The 22,025-nt window shown below is 38.2% G+C and overlaps 2 protein-coding genes across 2 annotated transcripts in view; both read left to right on the top strand.

Annotated features, from left to right (window-relative positions):
• LOC122316018 (protein NO VEIN) overlaps nt 1-1,810 on the top strand; it is a 33,599-nt gene extending 31,789 nt beyond the window's left edge. The window contains exon 13 of the mRNA XM_043132438.1: nt 198-1,810. Within this exon, the coding sequence (XP_042988372.1) occupies nt 198-1,319 (1,122 nt within the window). The 3' untranslated portion in view covers nt 1,320-1,810. The remainder of the gene's footprint in view (nt 1-197) is intronic.
• Nucleotides 1,811-8,636: 6,826 nt separating this feature from the next.
• Nucleotides 8,637-12,759, top strand: LOC122315978 (MAP7 domain-containing protein 2). The gene is made up of 2 exons (XM_043132371.1): nt 8,637-9,129; nt 12,322-12,759. The coding sequence occupies exons 1-2, from the start codon at nt 8,710-8,712 to the stop codon at nt 12,490-12,492; spliced, it is 591 nt and encodes a 196-aa protein (XP_042988305.1). The 5' UTR covers nt 8,637-8,709; the 3' UTR covers nt 12,493-12,759.
• The last annotated feature ends 9,266 nt before the right edge of the window (nt 12,760-22,025 follow it).

The raw sequence follows: 22,025 nt of genomic DNA, 5'->3' as shown, positions 1-22,025 counted from the left end.
GCGGGAAAGCCAATGGCCTGTACACCCCCGGGATTGGTCAGAACTTTGTTCTTGAACATCCAGTGTCAATACCCACAAAAAAATAAAAAAAAAGAATAAAAAAAGCAATCTTCGCATGATATGTGGCATGATTGTGAATAGTAATATATTGTATGCATACTTTCTTAATTACATCCATATTTATATGATTTTTGTAGGATAACATTTTGTACGCAACCCGAGATTCCGATTCTCATGCCATATTTACAGAGCTGTCTTGTTTGTTATTTAATGGAACTCCTGATTTGCACTTGGCAAATTTCCTTCACATGATCACGACCATGGCTGAATCAGGTTCCACTGAGGAGCAGACAGAGTTTTTCATCTTGAATAGCCAGAAGGTGCCAAAGCTTCCTGATGAGGAATCTTTGTGGTGCCTCTCATCTGTGCCTTCTTTAACAAAGAATGATGATTCACTCCAGACAAGTTTTGACTCAGAAAAAATGGAAGAGCAAAGTTATCAAAGGTCCAAAAGGAAAGCAGAAAATAACCCAAACTGGCCGCCTGTGGATTGGAAAACTGCACCGGGTTTTAGTTATGCTCGTGCAAATGGTTTTAGGACACAGGCAACAAGTGCACAGCATGGTTGCGGCCCACAAAAGAAAGACGAGGATGATTCTGAAGGCAGAGTCATGCGAACTGATAATGTTGTTCCTATCTCAATCGATGATGATTGGATCATTGAAGATGATTCAGCCACAGCTTCAACAGCTTTAGTTTTGTCAGATAACAATTTGGAAGATCAGTCTGACCAAGCTTACAACCAGACTGATTCTGGTATGGAAGTTGAATTTGATCCTACTGATTTTGATATTACAGCTGATGACCCTGAGTTGGATTCATCCAATTTTCACAAGAGAGACCAACTTAGAACTGGCACACCCAATGCAATGCAAGCTGCACGTACGGGGAGACTGGGTGAGCTAGTCGCTTTCAAATACATTATTGGGAAAGCTGGTAACACAGTTGTGAAATGGGTTAACGAAGATAGTGAAACCGGGTTGCCCTATGACATTGTCGTAGGGGAGGAGAATTGCAGAGAGTACATTGAAGTTAAAGCAACTAAATCCCGTAAAAAAGACTGGTTCAATATATCAACAAGAGAGTGGCAATTTGCGGTGGACAAAGGTGAATCATTCAGCATTGCACATGTTTTATTAAGTAATAATGCTGCCAGGGTTTCCGTATACAAAAATCCAGTAAAATTATGTCAGTCAGGCAAGCTACAGTTGGTTGTTATGATGCCAAGGCAGCAAAAGGATTTCTCCATTGTTTCCTAAGGTGCACTCGATTTTATCTGTGCTGTCTGCAAAATTCACTTACTAACTACGACTGCCTTCACAGAGACTGACTGAAATTACAGGTTTTAGTATGTGGAATATTTCTTTCGATGCCGAGGAAAGGTATTGCCATGTCACTTCAAAACTGGACCAGTCCAGTTGTAAGTGCATAAACACTCTTTTGGTGTTGCAAAAGAAAGCATGAGTATAGGATTTGGAGGAGCTCCCAGGTGGAATTTCTTCAAAATGGTTGCCTTTGCCGAAATCAATGGGGTCCTGTGAAATGAAGGGTCCTAACAAATAAAAAATTGTTCAGTGTTCATAGATGAAAATTTGTCACAGGCAACAGTGTATACGTTTATGTTGTAAACTTTCATCCTTCAATTTAGACATGAGAAAATAATTCCGGTAATAAAAATTAAAACGTATAGAAGTTGTTTGTTGCTTTTAGCTTGAACGATTTTCTAATTGATCGATCTCTTGTTAGAATACGTCATTGGTGATTTGATCAATCTTTCTATTTCGATTTTTTTTTTTTTTTTTTTTTAAATTTTGTATATATTTCGTAGGTGGTTTAATCTTGTTCTCTGAATAAGCTCTATCGGAATTACTTGGGGACCTTTTTTGTATCATCGGATGAACAAACTAACCCTTGTAGGACTGTCCGCTTGTTCAGTTGTGGACGGTGTCTGGTGAGATTATCGTGGCACCCTGTACGTTGACGAGCCACCGTATACACTTGTTCAGGACCAACCAGGAGCGCTGGACCCAAAAAGACAAACGGGCTAATTAAGGCCCAATCCATTAGGTTTGAAATAAACCCCCAATGCCAAGCATCCCACCACATCAGCATTGTAAAGCCTTCAAATATAAGATATCGTTGTTACTTTAAAACGTTTTTTGGATAAACGGTTAACATAATGTGTTCTCTGGCGATTCAGGAAACGGTTTCTTGCAATTACAAGTTTGAAGTTTGCTATGGTGTTTGCTTCTTTCTCCCATGGGTCAATGGGAAGAAAGTTAGTGTGTTCATGAAAAGTGTTGTTGGTCTATGTGTTTATTGTTTCTCCGTTGGATAGTGTTATTTTGTTTGACTTAACGGCTGAGGATCTTACATCCTTATAGGATAAGTTATCTCTTATAGAGAAAGAACAGAGAGATGTCATCGTGGAGAGCGATGATATTCATGCTACCCTCGAAAGAGGGAAATGCTGTTTCATTGAGAAGATTGTGATTGATAAGAGAGTTAATCGTTAATCATTTCAGAGTAATATGTTGAATTTTTAGAAGGAGGATTTTTGCATCAAGTTTATTGAAATATGACTGAACCTATTCTTATTTGAATTCTCCTCTGAATTGGATCTGTTGCGTGTTTGGGATGGGCAATCGTGGTTATTTGACCACTGCCTTTTGTGTTTAAAGTATTTTGGATGGTCTCACCCCGCCTAAGGATCTTATGTTTACATGCACATTCATGTGGGTTCAAGTGCATAACTTGCCTTTTGACTGCATGAATTCTTATGTGGGATTTGGGGTTGGTGTTTTTGTTGGAAAGGTTCTTCATGTGGAGATTGATGCTACTGGAAATGGGTGGGGCAAGTTCCTCAGTATTCTTGTGGAACTGGATTTCTCCAAGCCACTTGTAAGAGGTAAAATGATGGTTATCATGAATCAGAGAATTTTTGTGCAGTTTAAGCATAAACGTTTGCCTCAAATTTGTTTCCATCGTAGGATGATTACTCATTCAACAATGGGCTATTCAAAGAATAAGAATATGGTTTCTGATGAGGAGTTGCCTATAAGGCAGCATGGGGCTTGGTTGAGGGCGTCTGTGTCTAATCCAACTGTTGCCTTGAGTCGTTTTGTAAGTGTTTATTCGACAGGGTGTGTTTCATTTTCCTTTGATGCATAAGTGGCTATTTCTTATCTTCATTCTGATGGTGGTAACTGCATTCATAAGGAAAATGCTTGTCATGTATCTGCTAATAAGAGTGCAAGAGTCTCTCCCTAAGCCCTACTTGTAACAAACTAATGCGCCATTTTCTGATGACAGCAAGACTGATGTCTATCCTAATGGCCCTTTTACTAAATGGAAGAGAATGTTAAGGAATCAAGGGAGGACTACTGTTGGTGTGTCTTCCAAATCTCCTACTTTTCGCAAGAGGAAGAATTCTATAAGTTGTTCTAGTCTGGAATCTGAGTCTTCCTTCCGTTCATCAAGGAACACTTGATCTTCAAGTCCAAACCATATTGTACCATCAGGAGGAATGACGCTTCTTAGTTGGAACTGTTGAGGACTTGGCAATCCTCGAACAGTTTGAGACCTTGATCACTTGATCAAGGTTAATAAGCCTAATATTATCTTCTTAATGGAAACTAGACTTTGTAAGAGCAAGATGGACAAAATAAAATAGTTTCAGGATATCAATGTTTATTTACTGTTGAAGGTGTTGGATAGGGAGGGGGTTTGGCTTTGATGTAGAAAGAAGAGATTAATTTGCATATCCATAGTTACTCTCAAAGACATATCAATTCATGGGTGAACTCCTCAGATCATGATGCAAAATGGATGCTAACGTGTTTTTATGGACACCCGGAAGTTGAAAAGAGAATTGAAGGGTATAATGTCTTAAGATCCTTGAATTTGTTGCAGCCAAATATGTGGCTTTGTGTAGGTGACTTTAACTAGTTTCTATATCAATCTGAGAAAAGTGGAGGACCTTGTTGATGTGCTAAACATATGCAGTTATTTCATGATGCTCTACTTGATTGCAATGTTTGTGACTTGGGATTTTCTGAAGGTCTTTTCACTTGGTGCAATAACAAGGGAGATAACACCTTCACCAAAGAGAAGTTGGACATGATTGTTGCATCTAAGGATTGGAGTGAGATTTATGGGGATGGTGAGATCAAGGTCCTGGCTACTTCTTCATCATACCATTATCCCTTGCTTCTAACTATTCAATCGAGGGACAGACCACCTAGACAGTTTACTAAGCTGTGCAGATATGAGTCAACTTGGTCTACTTATGATGATTGCAAGGAGTTTGTTAAGAATGTCTGGGCTGCTTCCACTACAACAAGGGGGAGACTTCTGTCATCTTCAAAACAAATTGGAGAGGTGTATGCTGAATTTGACTAGGTGGAGCAAGGGCAAGGATCTTGTTTCTGATTCCTCCCTGAAGGCCAAGTTGAGAAGGTTGGAATTGCTATAACAATCACTAAATGCAGCCTTAGTTGGGGATGTACAAGCGCTTTAGAAAGAAATTGATCAGTTACATGAACGCCTCAACCTGAAGTGGAAGCAAAGAGCAAATATTAATTGGCTATAAAAGGGGGACGATAGCACTAAATATTTTCACTTGTGTGCATCTCAACGAAGAAGAAGAAACAAAATCTTGAGGGTAACTGATGAGGAAGGTGTAATGCATACAAAACTTAAGGACATTGGGAATGCCTTTACCAATTACTACCAGAACTTATTTACCTCTTCTAATCCATCAAATATAGATGAGTTCCTTACTGCTCTCCCAGAGAAGGTGACTCCTGCTATAAATGTTGAGTTTCTTAAACCATTCACTATGGAGGAAATAGAAACTGCACTCTTTCAAATTGGGCCTTACAAAGCTCATAAGCCAGATGGTTATAGAGCTTGCTTCTATCAAGAGCATTGGTCTTATGTTAAAGATGAGGTTTGCCAAGCTGTCCTTTCTTTTTTGAATTCAAATGGTAATATTGCAACTATAAACTATACTCATCTTGTAATGATTTCAAAGAAGAATGACCCCAAATATATAACTAAATATCGCTCTATTAGCCTTTGTAATGTTTTGTATAAGATAATTACAAAACTATTGGCTAAAAGGCTTACGATCGTGTTGAATGGAGTTTTATTGCAGCTATGTTGAAAAAATTTGGCTTTGCTTCAAGAATGATTCATCTGATTTTATAGTGCATCACTTCATCCTCATTTTCAGTATTGGTTAATGATTCCACTCATCAAAAGTTTAGACCACAAAGAGGTCTACAACAAGGTATTTCCATTATCTCCTTACTTATTCATAATTTGTGCCCAACTCTATGTTGCTGAGCAACAAGGTGTCTTATTAGGAGTGCCTATTGCTAAAGGTGTAATCAAAATGAGCCATCTCTTCTTTGCTAATGATAGCCTCTTGTTTTGTAAAGCTAACATGACTGAATGGGCATAACTAAACAACATTATTGGGAGATATGAGGTTGCTTCTGGACATATGTTTAATAGAGAGAAAACATCTATTTTTTTAGCAGAAACACAAAGTTAGCAACTAGAAGTTTTTTTATGGAGATTGCTAGGTTAAGAGCTTCAACTAGTCTTGATAAATATCTTGGTCTTCCTTCTTTGATTGGTACATCCAAAGTTAGTGCTTTCAAGGGTATCATTGACAAGGTTCGCTGCAAACTGAATAATTGGAAGACAAAATTTCTCTCACAAGCTGGTAGAGAAATTCTCATTAAGGCAATTTTGCAATCTGTACCTACCTATTGTATGAGTGAATTTTTGTTACCTAAGGTTCTTTGTTAGAAACTAAACTTTTTGCTTTCCAACTTTTGGTGGGGAAGCACAGACGATCAATCTAAGATTCATTGGAAAAAATGGAGTGTATTATGTAAAGGGAAGTAGCATGGGGGTTGTGGTTTTAGAGATTTATCTAGTTTCAACCTAGCTCTTTTGGCAAAGCAAGCTTGGAGACTTCTCACATCACCTAATTCTTTACGTAGCTGAATTTTCAAAGCAAAGTACTACCTTAATTCTTCTATATTACATGCTGGTCTGGGATCTAAATCATCATTTGTGTGGAGAAGTATTTGGCAGTTTATTGAATTGTTAAATGAGGCATCATTTGGAGAGTGGGGACTGGGAGACAAATTCGTGTATAGCAAGATAAATGGTTGCCGAGCGTGAGTACTAGTAAAATACAAACTCAAATTCATGTCTTACCAGATGAAGCTATGGTAGCAAATCTCATAGATGAGCAGAGAGGTTGGTGGGATATGAATTTATTATAGATTGTTTTTACTGAAACTGACATTTCTGCAATATTAAAGATACCCATCAACCTCTTTAATAGTGCAAATAAGTTAGTATAAAAGAGCACTCACAATGGCATTTACTCTGTTAAGAGTGCATATCATTTGCATATGCATCTACAAACTATGAGAAAAGGGAACTCTTCCAATAGGTGAGATTGTGATCTCTTATGGAAAACTATTTGGGCTATGCCTGTTACAAATGCTTTCAAGGTCTTCATGTGGCATGCTTGTACTACTTCATTGCCAACAAAACAGACTTTGTTCAAAAGGAATGATGTTGTTGATCCCAATTGTCCCATTTGTCTAAGAGAAGATGAAACTCTAGGTCATGTGCTATGGTACTGCCCTGCAGCAAGTGATGTTTGGATACTTGGCAATAAAGCAATCCAAAAGGCTTCAATTATAGATACTGAATTTGGGTAGATTTTACAACAGCTCATATCACGATGGTCAATGCAAGATTTAGCATTATTTGCATTTGTTGCTAGAGCTTTGTGGTATAGGAGGAGTAAATGGATCATGAAGAGGTGTTTTTACACCCAATTGGGCTATTCAATCATGCTAAGCATGATCTTGGTGTGTTTCATGAGGCACTACATATTTCATAGAACACCTCTTTCCCATCATTGTCCATGAATCTACATTGGTAAGCTCTACTAGATGCCTGGATTAAAGTTATACTAATCCTGATTCTAATAAGATTGGCATTGGTGTGGTCCTACGTGAATGTGATGGTATGGTACTGGCTAGTCTAATGAAGCCATTGTCTTGTTGTCAAAACCATGTTTAGCTGAAGCTCAAGGTCTTCTGCAAGCTGCCATGTTATGCACAAAATTGGATTAAGGTCTTGTGTGTTTGAGGGTGACTCACTTCAAATTGTTAATGTTGGTGTGTTTCATGAGGCACTACATATTTCATAGAACACCTCTTTCCCATCACTGTCCATGAATCTACATTGGTAAGCTCTACTAGATGCCTGGATTAAAGTTATACTAATCCTGATTCTAATAAGATTGGCATTGGTGTGGTCCTACGTGAATGTGATGGTATGGTACTGGCTAGTCTAATGAAGCCATTGTCTTTTTGTCAAAACCATGTTTAGCTGAAGCTCAAGGTCTTCTGCAAGCTGCCATGTTATGCACAAAATTGGATTAAGGTCTTGTGTGTTTAAGGGTGACTCACTTCAAATTGTTAATGTTGTTAATGCTGTTAATGCTAAGGAGACTAGTTTTGGAAGTATCAGTCCATTGGTGCATAATATAAAATGTCTCTTTGCTAATTCTAATTGGAAGTTATTACATGTAAAGAGAGAGGCCAATAAGGTAGCACACACTCTAGCTCAAGAGGCAATGAAGCTTCATTCAGAGTTACTTGACATAGATGTTGTGACACCTTGTATTTCTTCACTTGTAATGGCTGACAACCAATTCATTATGTGAATGAAATGTTTGTTTGTATAAAAAAAAAATATAAGATATTTAATAAAAGAATAATTCTATTTAAAGTCATTTACATCACACATTAATTTGGATTATAAAATTTGAAATGAAGAAATGTCTAAGACTCACCCATATACCTAGAATAACAACTAGTTCAATGAATCCAAGGTGTGCAAAACAATTAGGTAACAAACATACTAAAAAATGTATCTTAGATGTGTAGCCTCACACACTCCCTTTAAAAAATTGACATTCATCGTTAAAAAGAGAAATGATATTTGTAGTCGTGAGTGTGTCACATAATCACTTTTAAAAAAAGTAAATAAATATAGGACCCACATAAAAAGAAAATTAATTTTTTAATAGTAGATTCTACTCTTTTTCAAAGTGACTGCACGACGCTTGCACATTTCACGAATGTACGTAGTATTACTTTTAAAAAAATAATTTTTTATGTGAATCTCAAATTTATTTAAATTTTTTATGTAGATCTCTAAATCCGTAAATATTATTTCTCAAGTTTATAGTACCCCATTTTGGTTATTCTCTTTTTACCTTTTTTTTTTATAATTTCTTTTTACTTATTATATGATACCAAAATAAATGAACAGATAATAATTTTTTTTAATATAAGGAGTGGAGTTTCAAATCTATATTTTTTATTTAAAAAATTAAATCATTTACCATTAAACTGTTGGCATGAACATATATTATAATTAAAATGAAAATAAACAGTACTTTCTTGGGGGAATAGAAACGTGAAGCCCGAATCGACGAAGCCCAAACATGTTCAAAACCTCGACTCCAGTGGATTAATAACTGATCCAACCCCACATTTTACCACACGCTCTGTGGCTCTGTACACGAGAAGCCAAGCCCCAATGGCCATTTGTGGCACCCTCCTCCGTACAAGCAGCCAAGTCTCTAGACATCTCCTCCGCAACTTCTCCACTACTGCCAACCCGCCCTCCCACCGCAACAACCACCAACACACCCACGAGTTCCTGCAGCCCAATGACTTCGTTGGCAGCTGGTGGCACTCCGACCCTCCCAAGGACCCCAAGGATGCCGAGCGCAGGCTCGCTCTTCTCCGCCGCGACTATGCCAAGCAGGTCAAACTGATCCGCAAGGAGTATATTCACGAGGTTGAGCTCATGCGCCTCGAGCAGCAGCGCAAGGACGAGGCCCACAGAGAAGCGCTTAGGCTCGCCATTGAGGAAAAGAAAAAGCTTAAGGCCGAGGCCGCCAAGCTCCGAGCCCAGGAGCGCAAGGCCGCCCTCGAAGAGTTCCGCCAAACCCTTGTACGTCTTCTCTTCCCCCTTCTTTTTAAATTTCTTATGGTTTCTATCTGGTTTCTTGGGGAATGTTATTTTTCGATGCGAGGGCTTAATGTATATGTATAGATTTGAATTTCTTATGGTTCCTGTTTGGTTGCTGTGAGAAGGTGGAAAAACAATCGGAATGGTTGGATTTCTAGTTTTTTCATTAACTGGGCCAAAACAAAACGGAAACTTTAACTGCTGTTTGGATTAGTTGAAGTCACTTCCTTTTAATTTATTAAATCTGGAGAGACAAAGGGAAAGAAGATAAACTATAACTAAAGAAATGTTGGAAAGTAGGGAAAGGCCCTTTAAATTACTACTGAAGATACTAGGTGATGCTCTTGTATATGCCCCGTCTACTTCGGCTATTGCCTATCCTTGTCATCAATAAAATTTTGTTTGCTAATTTACCGATCAAAAAAATTTTTGTTTGCTATTCAAAAAACATGACTGGAGATGAAATTTTTCTTTCTTTCTGCGATTAAATTGGAGGGCGAAGGAAACATAGGAAAATTAGAAAATTGAATTTGGAGAATTCTCTTTTTAACAAGTTAGAATTTATTAATATCAGTAGAAGTGGCCAAGCACACTGAATTCCCCCCAACCACTCCCATATTTGGAGCCCTCCATAATGACTCCCCTTCTTGATGGTACTACAACAACCATTTCCCAAGAAGTGCCTTATTAAAAGTCCTCAGCTTCCGGGCACCCTAGCCTCCACATGGAGTTGGGGAGCAAACTGTATCTGCTAATCTTGCTGCTTGTAAGGACGTTTTCAAAGTTTAAGTGCCCTTTACCCCCCTGAGTTATGCTTTTTTCTTGATAAATGAAAACTTTATTAATAGAAATCTAGGCGGAGCTTTACTTATATAAAAAAAAAGAAATCTAGGTGGAGCTCAAGTACACGTGACGGACGTATATAAGAGAGCTCAAGTCGTAATTAATGGTACTAAGTTAATCTTTTTAGTTATTTGCTGCCTTTATTAGCTGATTTTTTAAAGTGCCATTATTATTTGCATTGAGAATATGATCCGTTCTATTTAGGCAATGGCTAGCTTCAGTAGTGGCAAGTAGTGCCATGAATTCCTCAAGCCCTTCCCATGATATCAACAAAAAATGTCTAAAGAAGTTCTGCAGAATGCATAACCCGGGCTGATGTTTCCATCCCTCCCTTCAGGCTGGTCCTGTTCTTTGGAAGACAGAAATTCAATAGCTGACAGCATAAAAGTTCCTCCTTGGAAGGCTTGCTAGCATACAAATTAGAACCTGCATTCATATTTTGATCGCATCCAATCACTAGGGGCAATTCACTCTTCTTGCTTGAGTTAGCACTCCTCCCCTCCCGCCACCACCTTCTTTCTCAAAAAAGAACTGAGGTCTCATGCCCAAAGAAATTTCCCCACCCCCTCTAACACCACTGATCTGTTTCCTGACTCTGTTCCCACTCATGGGGTTCCCCTGACTCCGGGCCCCCCATTCCCAAACCAGCGGAAACATCAGTCTCTCAATGCCCAGTTATCACCTCCAAAATCCCTGTATCAGGCACCACAGAGATCGAGGGAGAGAGAGTGTCTGAACTGAAGTATTGTGGTTTCACACCTTGTGAGTGGAGCTTTTGACCAACCAGGCACATCCTTTTTTCTTGATCGCCAACCAGCTGAAAAGTGGCAATGCATCCAGGAACTATTTCAATTCTGTAGGGGTGTAACCGGTCCGGTTCGATCCGGTTTTGTACAAATTTTGGGACCGAACCAGTAAACACCGGTTTTGCATTTTCAAGAACCGATCCCAGACCCTTCCTAAACCAATACTTCCGGTTTTCCAGTTTTAATACTAACATATTAAGTTTTTTTTTGATAAATTAATACTAACATATTAATTTAACTATACTATTATACATATATTATGCTATAACTCTTATAATATACTAATATATACTAATACTATATATTATTATATTCAGTGCTTCTACTACATATAATATATATATTATATAGTGATATAGTGATATTAATACTAATATATTAAGTTAACTATACTATTATACATATATTATGCTATAACTCTTATAATATATTAATATATACTAATTTATAAAAAAAAAAAAATTATATTAATATATACTAATACTATATATTATACTATTATAATGTTACTACTACATATAGTATATATATATTAGTGATACTAATACTATATTTTATGCATATTTTATTAGGCCATAAAATGTAATTAATATATATATTTTATACTAATAACATATGATCAAACAAATGTTCATATTTAAGATTAAAATTATATGTTATAAATTATAATATAAAATTATTTCATATTATTATATATAAAAATATATATATATTTTATAATTGGTTCAGGCCGGTTTTCTGGTTCAAATTCTCACCCCTACAATTCTGGCTTGAAAAACCCTTTGTGAATAGGATCCCCCCCCCCCCCAAAAAAAAAAAAAAATTAGTATCATTTATTGCCCATCTTGAAAACCTTTGCAAGAGATGACCTTGTGCCCTCGGGTGAATGTCTAGGCTTTAGCCCCAGACTAGGCTCCCCATCAAACCCAATAAGGTGGACTGTGTCTGGCCTGGCTTCTACTACCATCCTGCTAGGTAGCACCTTCACCTTCAATGTATATTGCAGAATGTAAACACACACACACACACACACACACACACACACACACATAGAGAGAGAGAGAGAGAGAGAGAGAGAGAGAGAGAGAGAGAGAGAGAGAGAGAGAGAGAGAGAGAGAGAGAGAGAGAGAGATCCTATGTTCCTTTTGAAGATCCTATGTTCCTTTCAAGTAATTTAAGAGATTATTGAATACTGTAGGAAGTTTCTGTGCCAATGCAGCTGTTTGTCGTATCATGAAAATCTGATACAACATGGTCAAAAGCTTGATGCCAACCTCCGCAAAAAAGCGCGTGTACTTACTAGTATGCATGACAGATAATTTTAAATCATTAGGCATCCATCTTGTTTGTGAACTGTATACACTTGAACTCGACAATCCAAGTCTTCCACATGTTATGTTGGGCGCAGAATTGTAAATATATCTCCTACTTCATTTGTGTCCAAACAAACAGAAGTTATGTTCTCTTTCTTCCCTTCTCTGACCTACTATATTATATTATTATTTTTTGATTGGTATAAATGCAGTTGAAAGAAAGAACTGAGAAACTTGAAAATTGGAGGATGAAAGAAAAAAGAAAGGTAGAGAAGAAGAAAGAGAAGAATGAGCTGCTACGCCGCCAAAGTTCCTTGTGGATTGATGAACCTGAGCTGGAGAAGAAGCTACTGCAGGCTATTGTTGATATGATACGCCTCTGAGTCCCTCTCGGTTACTTAAATTTTTTTTATGGATGACGCAACTTTAGCTTGTACTTCGAATATAGGGTTAAATCCATCAAGGGTAAGTACGTTTTAAAAACATTTTGAGATATCAACCCAATTTAAGCTAGATATGCTGCCTGAGTGTGTTTCTGTAGGTACGTTGTAGCCTCTCCTCTTTTATGCGGGATTTGATTGAAGAGGGTGGTTAAATTTCTCTTGGCAAAAGAGGAAAGCTAGATGTCCTTTTCTTTGCGTTGTTCTCTAGTTTTTGTTTCAATACTTAAATCTGTTCCCTCCCCTTTCCCTATAAAAAAAATTTCTTCAATAGTGCAGAAAGAAACATGATCACTGCTTCACCGCTCTAATAACATGGCAGAAGCTCATTTATAAGAGAAAATTAAGATTTTTTCAATTCAGCATATGATAAAAGGAGTGTTGTGGAAGACCCCACCCCCCTTCTGCGGCAAGTAGGGAGGATCCTTGCTTTTGGATTCCATCCCAGTTGGTGAGTACGGCAGAATATCAAGAAAGTGTTTGCAAAATAAGAATTGATCCCCATGAAGACTTGCCAAAAAGCATGACCCTGTGGATTAAGGTACCATCAAGAGACGTCCTCGCAAAACAAACAGTCCGAAGGAATATGGTGGCCAAGCATATCTTTGCAAGCTGCTTTGCATAGATGTCTTTCGTGTGGATGTAGTACCTTCAATTTGACCACCATGCTAGCAAAGTTTTTACTTTGCCTCCCAATTTGAAACATAAGTTGAAATTTACCCTCTTGTTTAAGACTTAACCGTTATATGGATGAAAAATAAGTGACATAGCACAAGCATAAGGGTCAGATCTTAGGGGAAATTGCAAGAGAAGTGGTCGTTTAGGGGTAAAATGACATCTTTGATAGTTTGGTAGTCATATCGCCAAAGAACTGATACCTTGAATGGATAAAATGTAAACTCTCGGAAAACAAAAAAAAGGTTTTGGCACAACATATTATTGTCTTTCCTCATTTACCTAAAAAATTGTAAGTTCATTACTTAAAGGAAGGGATAAATGAGTTTTTTCTTCTACTATAGAAGCACCCAACTATATAGTAGAAGAGGGAGAATAATGCTCAGACTACACCTTCACAGTACGTGTACTATCCTTTGGGCTGCACGTTTGAGATATAAGCAGAGCAGTTGGAATGAAGGCACGAATGCAAAGGAGAAAACATAAAAGGTTATTTACACGCGTGCAAGGTAGCATGGTATAGCCTGCTTCCAATGGCAAGTGTGATGTTAGATAGGTCAATGAGTGCATCTATAAGGCCAATGAGTGGCAGAAGGATGCATGGGATGTTCGGTGTGGTGCGTTGGAAAACTTCGGAATATAAGAAGAGTAGACAATTATTCTCACACCGCTCATGAGATGTGACAGGACTCCAAAAGCTTGACAATTTATCAGCCATTATTAAATTCTAAGCTCGTTCATTGATCACTCATGATTTTTAAAACTTCTCTCGTTCTGCTCCAAAGACTATAAGCAAATTGAAACACATCTTTCATATTGTAGTAATCTGGAAACTGCCTTGAAGGCCTCCATGAAGTTAGGAGACCAATCACCCTTCTTGGCATCACCCAAGCTTAATCTACCCTAGCAAAGAATTCATTCCACAAGGTCATGACAATCTCACAATGAATTTGTAGATGATCAATAGACTCCTTACTTTTCTTGCACAAACAACATCAATACATGATTATAATTCGACATTTACTTAAGTTATCTAATGTGAGAACCTTCCCAAAGGAAGCCATATAAAGAATGATACCTATATTCGAAGGATTTGTAGATTAAACAAGTTTTTTATGAATAAAAAAGGGCAAGGGCAACCCGAGGTATCTTCCCTACTTGGTTGTGACTATAATAGCATCCTACCCATTGGAAACCGAACAAGAAGAGCCTAGAGAGCAGGAAGCTGCATGCGCTCCCTCAAGTCAGATTTTGAACCGTAGCTTAGACCCCAGCCCCACTAGGGAATTTAATGAATCTTTAGCTGGCTAAACTAATAGTCTAAGGTGAATCCATGTTTGAATTTTTACCCACATCCTAGTAGATGCTAAACCACTTTGAAAGAAACTCAAAAACTATTGAGCCACCACCCTTGATGGTAGATTAAAACAAGTTATTGCTTTGCTAAAAAGAACTCTACGATGATAAATGATAACCCAAAACATAAGTGATTAGTAAAGGATGAGTGAAGTTGATCAAGATCTAAGAACAAATGTGACCAATACGGGCGGAAAATAAGGAAGAAAAAGCATTGTTGTCATACAACATTAATTCCCACCAAACTAATGTAGAACCCTAAACTTCTCAGAGGACATTAGCCTATGGGATAAATAGAAACCTATTTCAATCTTTTTCCATTTTATATTTACACAAACAGGAAAAATAAAAGATAGTGTTTCAATGAGATTTTGAAATAGTTAGGATAGAATATCTTGAGAACTTTATAAAATACACATGAAAATATAAGAAACATAAAATAAAGACAGTTCCACATGGTATTTATCAATGTTGTGGCAGCTATCTCCAATAGTAACTAATATGTGTGCATCATGATAGTGAAGTCACAGTATATTTTTTCACACTGCAACAAGTGGATCTCCCATTCCCTTGTCATTGAAGATGTAAGTCTCAAGTGAAATATGTGCAGATCAAACTGCAATAAATATGCATGGAAGCATATGTGATCAAAGGAGACGACGTTGAGCTAAGATTTATCCACTACTTCAAAGTATGATAGCATGCATAAGTATCTTCTATGAGGAAGATGATTATAAGAGTCTCAGCCTCTAGTTTATGAGAACATGTTTAAAAATCTTTTGGCGGATTCTAGCAGCTGGACATTCAACTTATGATGTCCCAACAGCCATCAATTGATCACTTTGAAATTTAAGCTTGCACAAGAATTGGAGCTAATATCCTTCAATGTTCACATACATGGAAAAAAACGTTGGAAGTTAGGAAACACTATAGAAGGTTGTTCCATCTAACTTTTTTTCTGTCAACATGCTCATACAAAGCCCAATTACAGCTTCTTTAGAAACTTATATGCAGTTTCATGCTTTTAAGAGCCAAAATCAATTCTATTTTGTAGAAACTATGGCGCTATATGAACACCATAAAAGATGGAAGAGTTGCAACTTAGTGCAGCATGTTGTACACCATATTACACAAGTTTCACTATTTAGGATGAAACAAGTGAAATGATAAGACAATTACTTGGTGGCTGATAACTGGCGTTAACTTAAAACTACAAAACCTCAATCTCTCTCTCTTGACATGTTGGTGCAAAAGGGGCAGCAAAAGAAGAAAACAGTGAAAGAAAAGAGTTTTTATTTTTATTTTTATTTTTTTAAAGAGATGAAAGTCACCTTTCTATGAGTGACCGCTTCCCAATTTTATTAAAAATATCCTCACTTACGGCGGAGAAATACTATGGTAACAAAATAACAAACGACATAAACAAACCATCTCCACTAATATCTTACATAAGGAATACCCAACCTATCAGTACGTATAAGTCCCTTCAATTTACCCAAACCAAATTTCTCACCAAAAAAATCCCAAGTCCCACCACTTGCCTTATATTTAGCTAAAAAATCCTCTACCATATTAGCTTCTCTAAACACATGCTTAAACTAGACATTTATCAAGGAAATAAGAGAAAGAGCTTCCTCCCAAAAATCCTACAAATACCAATATTTACAAGTCCCCCACATAAACCATCTTGTCACTACACTAGAATCTAACTCTACTAAAAAATTTTGCAAACCCAGCTGATGACAGAAATAAAGCCCATCAAGCACTGCTCTACACTCAGCAATATTATTTGTAGCCTGACCATAAGAATGAGCAAAACTCCCAAAAACCCGCTCTTGCACATCCCGGACAACTCCTCCCCCACTGGCCATCCCAGGATTTCCAAGGGACCCACCATCTATATTAAGCTTTGAGAAATCTCTTGTTGGTGGTGACCAAGCAATCAACTTCAAATTCTTAACTTTAGTTAGCACAACGGAACAATTAAGCTCCCTTAACACTCTCCAATCATGATCCTCCACTACTTTAAACCTTCACATGGACCCCAAGATATCCAAAATAAAACCTTTAACCATCCGAATAATGTCATTCGACTCAAATTTAGTATCTTCCATCTGTGCCGCACATCAAACTTTCCGAAGAGCCCAAGAGATCAATATAGGAATAATACCACGAAACCAATGAACTTGCGAGACTAGAGAAGCCCAACACCACCATATATTCAAAACATCAGTCCATATGCGAGCCTGTGGTAGTCGGATGCCAAAAAGCAAAGCAAAAAAATCCCAAACCTTCCTCGGTCCCTTCCCAACACAAAGCACATGATCCAATGTCTCAACCTTATTAGTGACACAACAATGACACTTAGAAACCACTGGAATCCCAAGTTGTTGGATAGTAGCATCAATGGGAACAACATTTTGACGTGCCCGCCAACATAAAAAAGACATTTTCTTAGGGTCATTTTCTTCTAGGGAAAAATACTACTGCACAAATGAATGATTTGCCAAGTTGATTTCGTAATAAAAACCTCATCCACTGTGTGCTTCCAAACCAACCTATCCTTTCCCCCTAAACACAAATAGTTGATTGAATAATTCTTTAGAATATATTCTCATCAACCAATGACCGAACCTCATCATATTTTCAACCCACCCCAGCCCATAAATGCTGGGCAAGCAATTTATGATCCCCCACAATCGGCAGAAAGTCAACAATAGGTCCATCACCAAGCCAATTATCATATCAAAAATTTAAGACACCCTCCCACACTATTCATTGCGAATTTCATATGAGCAAAGGCAGGACGTGTAAAGTTTCTTTCCAAACAAAATCCCCTTGATACCGCCCCAATTAAGGCAAGTGGCTCCTCACCCACATATTTGTTTTTTGGAAGAAATCAAACCAAAGAGAACCACCCATAAGTAGCTTCCAAGCAAACTTAATAAACAAAGATTTTCTTACCTCCAAGAGGTCACGAATCCCCAATCCACCTTTGTCTATTGGCAAGCATATGCGCCACCAAGAAACCCATTTCCTTTTATTAACATCCCCACTTGAACCCCAAAGGATATTGGAAAAAAATTTCTTCAACTGAGCAACAATTCCTTTCGGCAAAGACAACACAAATAGCAAATAGATAGGCATGCTATTAAGAACATGTTTAATAAGGATGAGTTTACCACCAAAGGAGAGTAACTTACCCTTCCAGCCTGCCAATTGCTTTTGCACTTTCTGTAATAAAGGTTCAGACATGTGCAACCTCTTTCTTCCTACATGTACCGGCATCCCCAAATACACACAAGGTCGTGCGCCTTTAGCAAGCTCCAAAATATGTTTCATTTGCATTCTTTGATTATAAGGAATAGTTGAGGAGAAAAAAATAGAAGACTTACTTGGACTAACCAGTTGTCCTGATAAACTTTTATACTTGTGAATCACCCCCATCAAGTTCCGAATAGAACCCTTACCAATGCAAAACCCGTGCATAGCCATTTGAATTAAAGTATTTAACTTGTCCCGACTGAAATGCATGGTTAAACATATGAGAGAGCAACTCTTCGACAACATAAACAAATATAGAGAGAGTGGGTCACCTTGGTGAAGTCCACGAAGGCTTAAAAAAGCCTTTGCAACTACCATTCAGCATGACTAAAAAACTTAGAGAGAAAATCGGATTAGAAATTAATGACCTCCATTTATCCGAGAATCCCAAACGACGTAAACCTTCCAACAAAAAAATCCAATTCACACGGTCATACACTTTAGCCATATCAATTTTCAGCATGACATTTGTCACTCTAGCCTTCCGATTCACGTAATTCACAAGTTCTTGAGCAATGGACATATTGTCAAAAATACTTTGACCCCAAACAAAAGCAGCCTGCTCCGCCGACACAATTTTTCCAATAATTGGTGCCAGTCTAAAAACCATAATTTTAGCTATAATTTTATAGGCAACTGAACACAAACTAATAGGCCAAAAATGTCCAAAATCTTCTAGTGCATCTACCTTCAGAATCAAAACAATATTAGTTGCCCTGAAAAGAGTAGTGTGAGGAATACCTTAAAAAAATTCCCTAGCTATATCAAGCAGATCTTGCTTCACAATCTCCCAAGCAAGGACAAGAAAGTTGTTGAAAACCCATGAGGCCTAGGACTATTATCCTAAGGTCTATCAGGACTACTATCCTAAGGTATAGACCACAAAGCATCTTTAACTTCTTCTAGAGAGGGAACCACACACAGTAAGGAATTCTCACTCTCAATAACTATTGGAGACAACAATTGAAAACTCTCCTCATGTGCTTCAATTGGTGCTGCTGAAAGTAGTTCTTGAAAGAAGGTCACTGTTGCATCATGAACTTCTTCAGCAGAATGTAACAAAGTTCCATCCCATAGCTTCATACCATTAATGACTTTATTCTTCTTTTTAATACGCGAAGAAGCACAAAAGAAAGCCGAGTTTGAGTCACCTTCAGTTAACTACCTAATACGTGATTTCTGACAATCCAAAATTTCCTCACGATGTAGCCATTGGAGATGTCACTGCTTACACAACAAAAGTTCACTCTCCCAATCCTGGGAAAAATCAACGTTAATAATTTCTTTGAGCTCCATGATTCGGGATTCAAGACCTTTAATCTCCAACTCAACCCTCCCAAACATATCAACATTCCACTTTCTCAAGAGCTTATTTAGACATTTTAATTTATAACTCACCCTCACCATAGCACATCCATCAACCTCTTGATTCTAATACTCCCGGACCAATAGTAAGAAACCTTCATCAGTCCCCCACACACGTTGAAACTACAAATACTAAACCCCACCCCTCCTTCCCTATTTAAGAAAATTAACATAGGGCAATGATCCGAAGAAGTTCGTGGAAGATATTTCATACGTGCATCTTGAAGAACATTAAGAAACAAAGAGTTCACCAAAATCCTATCCAATCTAACCCAAATCCTCCTCCCTTCGAGCCTACCATTATGACATGAAAATTTTTGTCCCCCAAAAGGCAACTCTATAAGCCCACAATCATGAATACATGTATTAAAATCCTCTTTTGCCCGAGAAGCACTCAACAACCCTCCCACCTTTTCCTCATCACAACGAATAATATTAAAATCGCCCCCAACAAAACACAGCCAAACACCCTCATCGAGAGCACACAAATACTCCCACAACTCCCTACACTTCCTTTGAAAAAAAACTAGCATAAACTATAGAAACCAATACTCACACACTACCTCTAACAAACCAGCCAGACAAGATTTGATCTGACATTGAAATGAAGTCAAACTCCAGACTAGCATCCCAAAATAGCCACACTTTGCCCCCTACTTCAGCATTATTCAAAAAATTCAGCAGGTTTAACCACCTAGCCCATCATCGACATTTATTAGAAGAAAGAAAATGCTCTAAAAAAGCCACCACCAGCGACCAACTTTTATTCATAAGGCGTTGAAGTTTACTTTTCAACAAACGAATACGTCTAATATTCCATATAAGTATCTGCATAAATAATTTAAAAAAATTAGATTGAGTCCTTCTATCCAGGACTGCCAATTTCTCTTTCTTCTTCACGCCCCGTAATTTTTTTAAAGGGACATTCAACTCCGAATCAGAATCAAAAAATTTATTTACAAAATCCGACACATCTTCTTCGAGTTTGCCCTTAGACAAAGAACACCACTTGTTAATACCACCATCCTCAACCCCCACCGTTGAAAACCGTGACAACTCAAATTCCAACAGTCTCGTCCACCAATTTTAGTGAATTACGTGGCGTTTCCTTCATAACCTCCAAAACCTCTAGACATGTCTCAATATCTGAAACCTCTTCAGATAGTTCAAACCAATTGGCCAAGACTTTATGAATCGAATGACCACTATTCTCTGCAGCGTCGCGCCCCCCAGACAAGGCAATAGCAGCACCTACCAACCCACCACTATCAAGTTCCTCCTCAAATTGTCTCCCAGTAAGAGCCTCGCCCTTTGAGTCCACATAAAAAACTCCATGGCTGCCATTTCCATTGCATGCCTACGCTGATTTATCCCATTCAGAACATCGACTGGAAAAATTGCATAAAAAACCTCCTTTGCAATCCTCCCCTCTGGTGCTGAGACTTCCAAACCTTTGTTGCCATTCAGAATATCGGCTGGACAAATTGCATAAAAAACCTCCTTTGCAATCCTTCCCTCTGGTGCTGAGACTTCCGAACCTTTGTTTCCCACCACTTCCCACCACCTAGTGCTAGCCTTCTCATGCCCCTCATCTTCATTAACACCATTCCCAACTCCATGTTTATCAGGCTAATTTCGACGACTACACTTGCTCTGCTCATGTCCCTGCTTTTGACACAAACGACAAAACAAAGGAAGATAATAAAAAATTACCTCCTAATAGTGGCTACTTGCATGCCTTGGAACCCCCAACCAAAAAGCCCGTTTCAAAGGTTTGGAGACATCAACCTCAACGCAAATTCGTGCCGCCTCAGGTAGTGTCGCACACGTCGTAGCATTGTCCCCTAGCTATAACAACAATGAAATCCTCTTCATTCGAAAACCGGACTAGAATACTTCGAGGGTTCCTCAACTGACCAACAACAGGCAAAATGTGTAATCCCCAATGAGATTTAATGAAGCACCAAAAGTGATCAAGTGAAGGCCGTTGACGCAAGAACTTCAGCACGACAAAGAACCGAAATGGTTTTGCAGATTGCTTGATTTTTGATCTAGAGAAGATAAAAAACATCTTCCCATCTGAAAACTTAGGGTCCCTAAACGGAATCTCAATCTCAGGCAAAACTTGAGGTTGATCCATTACAACATCCACAAAACCCCTACCAAAACTAGACCTTGTTGTTTTTCCAACTCAGTGACCAGATTCGCCTTCGCCTGTAGATCCAGCCCTTCATAGAACCACCTTACCCACTCCACATAGCCATGAGGCCGACAGCAATGACGGTCACTACCCTAATAGCCCTACAGAGTCGAGAGAAATATTTTGGGTGCCACATTAGCAAGTAAGACTTTTTTTCTTTTTAGGTGCCACGCCTTGTTACACTAATATGACACTAATGCATTTGATTAATCTAAAGCCCACTACACTACACTATAGCCCATTCCTGGCAACCCAGCCCATTACACGAGCCTTACCTTCTTTTCTTCCTTCTAGACCATCCTTTCATTCATAAAACCCTAGCCATAGTAACAAACCCTAGCCGTAATAACATCTCCCCTCTCAAAACACCTTGCCCACAAGGTGTGGGAAGGCTATCACCAACGCATGGAACTCCTCCCAGGTAGCATCCTCTGCAACCTGTCCTTGCCAAAGAACCAAGAGGTCAACAACTGATCTTTTGTCAAGGATATCAGTGGGTTATGACTTGATGACACCAAATGAATCAACGGGAGGTAACTAAGGCAAAACCACCATT

This window comes from Carya illinoinensis, chromosome 1 (genome assembly GCF_018687715.1).
Source record: "Carya illinoinensis cultivar Pawnee chromosome 1, C.illinoinensisPawnee_v1, whole genome shotgun sequence".
NCBI lineage: Eukaryota > Viridiplantae > Streptophyta > Magnoliopsida > Fagales > Juglandaceae > Carya > Carya illinoinensis.
This window is presented reverse-complemented; position numbering and strand designations above follow the sequence as displayed.

Bases quoted from the DNA above. Each gene is read 5' to 3' on its own strand.
- LOC122315978 (XM_043132371.1), top strand. From the start codon at position 8,710: ATGGCCATTTGTGGCACCCTCCTCCGTACAAGCAGCCAAGTCTCTAGA. The intron at 9,130-12,321 runs GTACGTCTTCTC...GTATAAATGCAG, and splicing joins AAGAGTTCCGCCAAACCCTT to TTGAAAGAAAGAACTGAGAA.